The sequence below is a fragment of the Lactuca virosa genome, chromosome 7 (genome assembly GCF_052849685.1).
Source record: "Lactuca virosa cultivar CGN04683 chromosome 7, Lactuca_virosa_CGN04683_v6, whole genome shotgun sequence".
NCBI classification, from domain to species: Eukaryota; Viridiplantae; Streptophyta; class Magnoliopsida; order Asterales; family Asteraceae; genus Lactuca; species Lactuca virosa.
In genome coordinates, this window is record NC_136432.1 from 161,835,509 (window position 1) to 161,846,006 (window position 10,498).

The window sequence follows — 10,498 nt, forward strand, 5'->3', positions numbered from 1 at the left end:
TTTTCTAATCGCGAGAGATGGTCAACAACCATATTCTCCATTCCTTTCTTGTCCTTGATCTCAATGTCAAATTCTTGTAGTAAGAGCACCCATCGAATCAACCTAGGCTTTGCATCCTGCTTACTAAACAAATATTTAAGAGAAGAATGGTCAGTAAAAACAATTGTTTTGGACAAAATCAAATAGGGACGGCATTTTCTTGGGTTGGGTTAAGTGTTTTGTTTGCATAATATATTGGTTGAAAATGGTTTTCAATCCTTTGATCTAAAACTGCTCCAACTGCAAAATCACTTGCGTCACACATGAGCTCAAAAGGGAGGTTCCAATTTGGGGAAACCATGATGGGGGAATTTGTCAATTTCTCTTTTAAAGTGTCAAAAGCTTCTAAGCACTCATTAGAAAAATTAAATTCCACATCTTTTAAAAGCAATTGGGTCAAAGGTCTTGTTATTTTTGAGAAATCTTTAATGAATCAGCGGTAAAATCCCGCGTGACCTAAAAAGCTTCACACCCCTTTCATTTTTGTTGGGGGTGGTAATTTGGCAATGGTGTCAATCTTTGCATGATCCACTTCAATCCCTACCTTGGAAACCTTGTGACCTAACACAATTCCCTCTTTGACCAAAAAGTGGCACTTCTCCTAATTCAAGACAAAATTGGTCTTTTCACACCTGGCAAGCATCAAAATCAAGGTTAGCCAAACAATCGTCAAAAGAAGAACGAAAAAGAGAAAAATCGTCCATGAAAACTTCCATGAACTTTTCCACCATATCGTGAAAAATGGAAGTCATGCATCTCTGAAATATAGCTGGTGTGTTGCACAATCCGAAAGGCATTCTTCTGTAAGCAAAGGTTCTGCTAGGACATGTGAATGTTGTATTTTCTTGGTCTCGTGGATCTATCAGGATTTGAAAATATCTTGAAAAGCAATCTTGGAAACAATAATAGAGGTGACCGGATAGACGTTTAAGCATTTGATCAATAAAGTTTAAAGGAAAATGGTTTTTTCAAGTGTCATCGTTTAACTTGCGATAATCGATTCACACTCGCCAACCAGTTACCGTTCTAGTTGGGATGAGCTCATCTTTCTCGTTCAGCACCACCGTCATTCCTTCTTTCTTTGGAACCACTTGAATCGGACTCACCCATGGACTATCCGAAATTGAATATATCATTCCCGCATCCATCAACTTTACTATCTCCTTTTTGACTACCTCTTGCATGTTGGGATTTAATCTTCTTTGAGGTTGCACCAATGGTTTGGCTCCTTCTTCCAGATTAATCTTGTGCGAGAAATACGAGGGACTAATACCCTTAATGTCGATGATTTTCCATGCAATGGCAGTTTTTCATTTTTTCAAGACCTTGACCAAACTCTCTTTCTCCTTGGGTTCTAGATCAACTGCAATTATGATAAGTTTCTGCTCGTTTTCTTCTAGGAACACGTATTCCAAATGATCAGGCAAGGCTTTCAATTTAATTTTTGGTCTCTGTTCAATCGCCACGACGTGGGCATCTAAACGCCACGCCATGGTGACTCCAACCTTCTTTTCTGGTCATAATTTTTTGTTTGGCCATGCCATGGTGAGTCTTCAACTTATTTTCGAACTTCTTTAAACTTGCTCTCCTACAAAAGCCTCTCCAGTTCTGCTTAGTCGTGTTTGACATCAAACTCACTCTCTTTTAAAGTTATGTATCCTTCCGAAGGATTATCCTTCCATCCTTCGAATTCTTTCTCCAACAATGCATCGAAAATGTTCACCAAGAAAACCGAATAATCATTTATCTTCGAATGCTTCATTGCTCTATCAACTCCAAAGGTAATGGCGTCTTCTCCAACACGAAGAGTAAGATTGGACTCTCTAATATCCACCAAGGCCCGTGCGATGCTAAGGAAAGGCCTCCCAAGAATGCTTTGAACTTGGTTGTCTTCTTCCATGTCTAACACGAAAAAATCTTTTGGAAAAACAAACTTATCAAATTTAACCAATAAATACTCACATATACCTCTTGGGAAAGTCACCATATTGTTGGCTAGGTGAATTGCCATGCAGATTGGTCTTGGCTCCAAAAAATTCATTTTCTTGAAGAAGGAATAGGGCATGAGATTCTCGCTAGCTCTCGAATCAGCAAGGGCGTGACTTATGTCTAAATTCCTGAATTGGCAGGGAAGTGTCAAGCTCCTCGGATCCCACATCTTCTTTAGTAACTTGTTTAGTATGGCGGCTGAGCAATTTTCATTTAGAACCACATTCGAGGCCTCCTCCATCTTCTTTCGGTTTGTGAGCAAATTCTTCAAGAACTTGGCATATTTTGGCATTTGGGCCAATGCTTCAATAAAATGAATATTGATTTGAAGGGCTTTAATATGCTCTAGGAACTTCTTGTAATCTTCTGCTTGTTTATCTAGCTGCCCTCGGCTTGGAAATGGCATCAGTGGTTGATAAGCCTTCACGGGTGGAGCATTTTTCTTTTCAGCAGATGGGCACGTTGTGGCATCCTCGCCACACCATGGCCGCTGATCTGCGACCTTGCTTCAGTTTTCTTCTTCCATTTCCTGCACTTCATCTGGTTTATCGTTAGATAAAGGAACTAATGGGGTGATGATTTTACCACTCTTGGTTGTCATGGCCTTGATGTGTGCTTTTGGATTTTGCTCCGTGTTGCTTGGAAGTGATCCCGATAACCGTCCTTTGAATTGCCTCGAGAGTTGACCAATTTGTTGCACAATATTATGGATCGAAGCTTGCTGATTCCAAAAGCCAACATCAGTGTGATCGTTTCTCTTTTCAGATGCAACTGCAAATCGGACTAACATAGCTTTAAAGTCGTTCTAATTTTTGGGAGCCAGTTGCTCCTTTTGATAAAACCCGCGACCTTGTTGCCTATACTTTTCCTCTTTTGCCTTTTTGTACTTATGATACAACAATCACTCCTTCTTTGGTTTCTTCCAATCTTCATGGTACCTATCTCCACTTGAATAGCAAGCTTGAACCTTCTGATTTTCGTTTTCATCGAGGTCACATTCTTTGGTTAAATGTGGGCCGCCACAATTATCACACCCAACACGAATTGCATGGATGGATTGATCCATCTTTGTCATCCTTCGGTCAATTGATTCTAACTTTGCCATTACCGCAAAAAAATCTTCAGAACCTCCACTTCCATCCTTGTATTCTCTTTTATTGTCTTCTCGAGGGTTGTGGTATTCCCTTGAGTGTTTGGAAAACTCTTCAACTAGCTCCTTGATTGTTGCTGGAGCCTTTTTCGCTAGCGGTCCTTGCGAGTCAAGGAGTTGTTTGGTTGTCACGTTCACCCCGTCATAGAAGATTGAGACCTCTTGTTTCACACTGAGGTCATGTTGTGGGCATTTTCTAACTAACCCCTTGTACCTTTCCCATGCTTCATAAAAAGATTCTCCGCATTGTTGTTCGAAGTTAGTAATGTTTTTCTTCAATTTTGCAACTTTTGATGGTGGGCTGAATTGTTGGATGAACTTTTCATGAAGTTGTGCCCATGTTTGATAGCTCCAGGTGGAAGTGGTTTGAGCCAATCTTTCTCCGCCCCTCTAAAAGTGACTGAAAGCATTCGTAATAACACCGTTTCACGAGTAACATTGGGAACATTGAAGTAGTTCGCAATGTCGTTTACTTCATCGAGATGCTTGTAGGCATCTTCGTGATCCTTCCCGTAGAACTGGATGTCTTTCAACATAGCATGTATGTGCCCATTTAGCTCGAAGCTGGTGGTGTTCGGAATTTCGGGTTGCACAAGACCCGACTGTTATCTCACATCCTTTTCTTGTATTCCTCCATGGTCATTTCCGCAATGTGAGCAATCTCATCTTCTGGTTTATTTTCCTTTTCAGATTCTGGATCGGTCACGTACTCACTCTCTACTTCGTTTGGTTTTACTTTTTCTTTTGGGTCCTCTTTTTCTTTTCTCCTTTCTTTATTGCTTTTACGAAAAATAGACTCGGGATCTTTCAAGCCTGGTACTGTAGTAGATGCTCGGGCCACGAGGTGGGCAAGAATTTCCACGGTGTGGTCACTGTAGGGACAGAAAATTAAAAATAGAAAAAATGTAAAACGAAAGAAATGTAACTTTATGTGAAATAAATTCCATACAAAGGATCGAGAACTAATAGCAGATAAAATTAACTAAAATTAAGCCGTTCCCCGGCAACGGCGCCAAAAAACTTGATGTGTATTATAAGTACTAGTTTTAAAACCAACTAATCTAGAGTAACTAGTACACAATATGCAGTATACCTAATCGATTAATATAATAGTTCAGGTAAGTCCGGTATCGAACATAGGGAACGAAAATAACAGATAAAATTACCTACTAAAGTTATCAAAATAAATTAAGAAAATAAAAAGGGTTGTTCTAGTTTTTCAAGTCTATCAACTTAAAAACAATTAGCAAGGAAATACTTTAAACTAAAGAACAAACACTAAAATTGTTTTTAATTCAAGATATTAAAGAGACTTTTGTTTAGATGCGATTCACTTGCTCCTATGGTTGATTTCATGGAAAGTGCAATGGATTATAGTTTTGTCGTTTACCGATTCCTATATTTATTAGAAATATGATCAAAATACTAATACTTTAGCTAACCAAATTCATTAATTCAGTGATCAAGTGAACAAATAAACAAGAAAACTAGTGTGAAGTTTGAATTATAGAAGACTTGTAATTTGATTGATATAAATGGTTTATAAACATCAATACAATATATGATTGTTCTTCATATATTAACTTTAATATCAATTTACCAACTTTTCTATTTAACCCTAGGTTTTTGGTCAAAACACTAGTCCTATAACCTTGTTACTCACAAAATCATAAGATTCAAGCCAACTAAGAAAGATAGTTCATCAAATCTCAATTAAAATCAACAATAAACAAAAAAGAAGTTGTCATTAACATAAAAGGTTCTTTTAACAAGCAACCATAATAAATAAGCAATTAGCTATGATCCAAATCCACTCAATCAACACATAGTATGTAAGATCATCTATTATAAATGAAAGTTAGGGTGTTTAGCCATAAATATTGGAAAAAACTAATAAAAACAAAATCACTTTGATAAACATGGTCAAAACAAAGCAATAGAGTAATTAGAAGTAATGTTGCCTTTAGATATCTTCATAATCAAGATTCAAATGATTTCTACACTCCAAAACCACCAAGGGATGTTTCTGGTCTCCGAAAGGCGTCAAAAACTTCCAACATAAGTTAGGATTGAGAGCCAAAATGATAATTATATAGTTGCCAAATATCACCTCCCACGTCGTGGAAAATAGGCTCTAGTGTGGCGACCACTTAAAACGCGTATTCATCAAGGCATAACCAGATCGCGAAAAACCAACTTGCCACGGTGTGGCTAGGGATCTCCACGCACTACTAGAAAGTAGACCTTTAATGACACACAATTTATGATACACATCGATGTATGATACGTAGAAATTTTAAGGATTTAGGAAGCGCATTTTTGCGCGCCCTAAAATTAGTGTTAGAAAAAAAAAACACGGAGGGCGCTTATTATAAAATGTGCGTCATCTAGACATGTCGTTTTATAATTCTGAATGAAACACGCTCTTTAGTTACAAGCGGGAAAGAAAAACCCCAAAATTAGAAAATCCCGCTTTCACTTCCCTCTTTACCCTAATCGACGATACTTCTTTCCCCTCCCCACATCGACCGCCAACTACTCCCCTCGCCATCGACCTTCCTCTTCCAAAGCCGATTGTATTGAGTTTTATAATTTTTATCGAGTTTGTAATCGACGATAGCCTCATGGTCTCTTCTCCGATTTATCTAATCCCACTTCTCATTTTCGGAGTCGCCTTCTTTCCTAATCGAATCCAAAGGTTTAATTTCCCGAACTCATAGTCACTCCTATTATATTGTTACACGAAATTACTCTTGTTCTATTGTTACATGAAATTACTCTTGTTCTATTATTACACGAAATTAATCCTACTTCTCATTCTGTCGTATGCATTCCGTTTAACTCAATCTTTTGTCCTCGCTGACCTTTAAGAGAAGGAATGGTGGACGCAACAAGCACAACCATGGTCACGTTAAGTTCATTCGCTGCTCTAACTGTGGTAAATGCTTTCCTAAGGTAATTCTGATCTTTCGAGACGCTCTCACGGTTATTAGATCTCTATCACCTATACATTGAAATTACTTATTGTCGAATCAATTAATTTCGATGATTCTGTTTGTTATATTAGATTCAAATCATGATTCTGTAAGGCATTAGTTTGTAATTGAAACCAGCTAGAAGTTATTATGATTACTAGGTTAGAGACTGAATCGAGTTTGATGACTTCAATTTATTATGATTACTAAGTTAGAGACTTTTGGAAATGGTTCATAAGCGTGATCAAGTAGTGGCCTCTCAAAAAGCATGCTATCCAGGTTGTTGTTTTAGCTCGCCAAACATTCATTCCACTGTAAGTTTCAGCTTTCTATGCAACAACTCTAAATCTGAGGAGGGTTCCTTCTTCTGGGTGCCTTTGGTTGAGTTTGTTTTAGGATCATTTGAGTTGAGTTTGTTTGTTTGAACATGTGTAGTATTAACAAGGTCACCTCTGGAAATTAAGCTCAGGCCTTAAAGCAAGTGAAATCGAATAGCATTAACAGGGTCACCTCTTCAAAATAAGCTCAATAAGGAAGATTATTATGGATTTTGGCTTCATCATCCAAAGAGAAGCTACAATACACCTTGATGAAGATAGTGTGTGAAGCTTCTATGTTGAGCACTCAACAAAGAGTTTCTTTCCTAACACTATTCATGGCAATTTAGCTTTTGTTTTTTTTTCTTCTTGTCTTTCCAGGTTCTGATTTTTTTTTAATTCTTTTTTGTTCCTAGGTAATGCATATTGCAGCTGCTACAGAAATCAACTCAACACTTATTCCAAAACTTATGCAGTTACATACTTCCCTACAAGCAAAGGTGATTAAACCATTTTGGTGATTTCCATTTTTTAATTCTGTTATTATTGTTAAAATCGGGCATACCCACACTCAAGATGCAACACCCTTGACCCATGGTCAAGAATTGAACACAAAGAAAGGGTACTCATGCTGTTTGTTTTGACCATTTTAGTGATCTCCATTTTTTAATTTTGAGGCATAGGTTTTCATCTTTTTTAGCTTGCACAAGGTGGCACTGCTGTAGGGATAGGATTGAACACAAAGAAAGGGTACTCATGCTGTTTATTTATATACATATATTTTTTCAACTTATTAATATAATGACATGATCTCTATACCGATTTGATGTGAAGATTGTTGCAGCAGTAGCTGATGAAACGAACTTACCATTTGTAACAACTGAAAATAAGTTTGAGGCATTGGTGAGTTTTGGTTCTCTTTTGGATACTTTGTTTTATCTTACTCAATCAGATACAATAATTTTGCCATATCTTACAACTTTAAAGCTTCTTAGTTTTATAAGATGTCCTATTCAGCTATATACATTAAAGTGTTTCTTTTCATTTTATACAAAAAGAACAAATTTGCCCTCATTTAACTTTCTCATATGTATATTTTTAACAAGAATAGGTCCAAGGGCAACTAATGTTGAATCATCAAATCAAGCAAATGTTGATCTTCTAATGTTGTTCTTTTACAGGTGGTTGGAATTGGACCTAAAGTTGGTTGCTGATATAGGAATAGTAGGTGCTCCAAATGCAGGAAAAAGCATGTTTTTAAGTGTTATGACTGTTGACATGTAGTGTTGTTTGACATGTAATGTTAGGTAACTTGTTTGACATGTGATATTTTTTTGAAATGAATTATTGTTCTTGTGTATGGTATTTTATTTTGTATTATGATAATTTCAATCTGTTGTTTAATATGAAAATTAGTAATTCTATCAAAAATATATATATTTTTAAAACATTTAAAATTATGACACGCAAATACGTGTCATCTTCATTTATGACAGGGGCTTTAATGATACACAATGCATGTCCTAAACGCGCGTCGTAAGGTTACGACACGCAAATGCGTGTCGTCTTCCTTTATGACAGGACCTTCCTTGATAGGCATTGTGTGTCGTAACTGCGCGTCGTAAATGCGCGTCGTAAATGTGCGTCGTAAATGCGCGTTGTAAATAGACGACGCGCAAAAGCGTGTCGTTTCCTTGACACACATTTTCCCGTCGTCTAAGCGTTTTACGACACGCATTGCGCGTCGTAAAAGGCTGTTTTTCTAGTAGTGACGTCGTGGGCTTCAGAATCCTAGATTCCCTTGACTTCGATTGACTTGGTCTAAAATTCCAACTTACAGCTCCACATTTACTTCCTTTTCATCCCGAGCAATGCTTCGCTGCTACAAAATAGAAATTAAACAAATTAAGTACCTTTTTTCTTTCCTAAAATGAGCACAATTGTAGCTAAAAATATTAAGAAAATGCACAAATTATATGATTAAATATGCACATATCAAAATACCCCATATTTGACTTTTGCTTGCCCCAAGCAAAAGTGATTTTATTATTATCATACTATTACAACAAAACCCTAGTCACCATCATCGCACAAGGCAATCCATTTTGATATCATCTATTACATCAAGACCGCAATGCATATATTTGTGTCTAATATTTCTATGAACTTCCCCAATCCTAAACACTCACAATCCTCATAAATATTTCCCACTCAATTTCAACAACGTTCATTTTTGGCATTATTACATCCTATACCTTTTTATTTACCCTTTTTGTCTCAAAAGTTATTGTCAAAATCCAAGTGACTCAACAAAAAGGAAAATACTATATAAAAATAATTATCTTAAAAATATAACTATATTTTTTTGATTGATGCAACTTTATCTTTTTGTGGAGCTCTTTTTATTTTTTTATTTTTTTTATTTTTTATTTTTTTTTTTACTTTTCAAAATTTCAGTTTTCTTTTAATCTTTTCTTAATGATTCAACTTCCAATTATCACAAATAAGCAAATAAATAACTTAAACTTTAACTTAGTTTCAACTTTACTAATACTATAGTTCGTGACTTTCTAAGAGATTCATTGGAGTACTCGGAATCCCTTAGGCCACTAATGGAGCCCATGACTTTCGATGAAACCTGCGTAGCGGTATTCTACCTGTTCCGATCCGTGTTAATGTACTGCAGGTGGACAAATATAAAATATCCCGCAGGGTTTACTGGCCAAGTTCCAAAGGTCACAGATTGACTCCACTCCTGTACTGTTACTTTATTTTATATAATAACTAGACTCAAGAATACAGAAAAGTAAACAGATAAACTTGGAAAATTAACTTGCTTTGTTGTGACAGAAAGGACCCATGAGATAAATCAGTTACTGGTAATTTTTTTAGTAGGTTTAGGTTTTACCAAAGCAAAAAGTTTTATAAGAAAGGGAGGGTGTTCTCTGCATCAGGTTCTATTACAAGGGGGTATCGTTTGATTCATGGTGATACGTTTCCGTCTTTAAGCAAGGGAATGTTCGAGACTTAATTGTTCTTTTGGTTTGCTGGCCTAGGTGAAGACCATGTCGCGAGTCGGATATGTGGCACAGTTTTGAGAAGATCAAGCATATCCAAGGAGGATCAAGATGTTCTAATTCGGAAAGGATAGTTCTTATGATATGCTAAGTTTTTTCGGAGCTATTAATTGAGCGTTTATAAGGGATTATTGAAGCTCCAGAGGAGGATAAGGATGTGGATAAATTCTTCTAATGAAAGTTTTGGTTGCATGAAGTGCTGTTCGTAAGGTGCCTCGTCAATCCAATGGTGTTATGATCGATTTCGCTAAGATTGAGGCGACGATGGTGGGAAGAGTTTCTGAGGTCTCCATCTGAGATTCATGGTTTCTTTATGATTGTTTGGTTACTATTCGAATGATCTTCATATGCCATTTTGCATATTGAGATTCATTGTTGGTGGGTACCTGGCTGAGCTGGTGTGAGGCTTGGTAGTTCGAACCATAAGTGAGGGAGAACTAGGTATTCTGCTTGGAAGATTATCAGTCTGCTCGATAATTTTGGGTTCAGTGTAGTGGGACAAGGGAATGTATGATTCAAGTGTGTGAGGTTTTGGTGCAGGGTTATTGTTTATTAAAAGGACGGATTTGGGATACCATTTTAGTACTCGTGGTTAGGAGGTTTTCTTGTGGAATTTATCAAGGGTCCATCGAAATTCTCCATGGTTGCGAAGAATTTAAAGATTTGTCAGATTGTAAGTGTAGAGCAAGTTTCCGTCAGGCTTATGTCTTCCAGAATGAACATGTTGTTATCTCAATAGGAAGCTGATGGGTAGGAACCTCGTTGTGGTCCGTAGTCCCTCCTGGAAGTGCCAGGAATCTTTAGAGAGGAGCATTTGAGCTGTTCAGGTTAGGTATCATATATAGAGAACGCAGTTAACTCACGGTGTGGGTTGGTTATCTTTGGTTGAGATGGATAATTGTTGACCTATCGGTTGGCCTTAGAGTCCGATAAAAGTATTTTCTCATGGAA

At 37.0% G+C, this 10,498-nt stretch overlaps 1 protein-coding gene and 1 non-coding gene across 2 annotated transcripts; one reads left to right on the forward strand and one right to left on the reverse strand.

Annotated features, from left to right (window-relative positions):
- Positions 1–1,651: 1,651 nt before the first annotated feature.
- LOC145127273 (uncharacterized) lies at positions 1,652–2,434 on the reverse strand. The gene is made up of 2 exons (XM_079062497.1): positions 2,008–2,434; positions 1,652–1,956 (listed from the first exon to the last, which is right to left on the reverse strand). Exons 1-2 carry the CDS (start codon positions 2,432–2,434, stop codon positions 1,652–1,654), a joined length of 732 nt encoding a protein of 243 aa, XP_078918623.1.
- Positions 2,435–3,353: 919 nt separating this feature from the next.
- On the forward strand, positions 3,354–3,460 carry LOC145127942 (small nucleolar RNA R71). The gene has a single exon (XR_013716546.1). It is a non-coding gene; the product is annotated as a small nucleolar RNA R71 (small nucleolar RNA).
- The last annotated feature ends 7,038 nt before the right edge of the window (positions 3,461–10,498 follow it).

Bases quoted from the DNA above. Each gene is read 5' to 3' on its own strand.
- LOC145127273 (XM_079062497.1), bottom strand. From the start codon at position 2,434: ATGCCATTTCCAAGCCGAGGGCAGCTAGATAAACAAGCAGAAGATTAC. The intron at 1,957-2,007 runs GTATATGTGAGT...TTTTTCCAAAAG, and splicing joins TATGGTGACTTTCCCAAGAG to ATTTTTTCGTGTTAGACATG.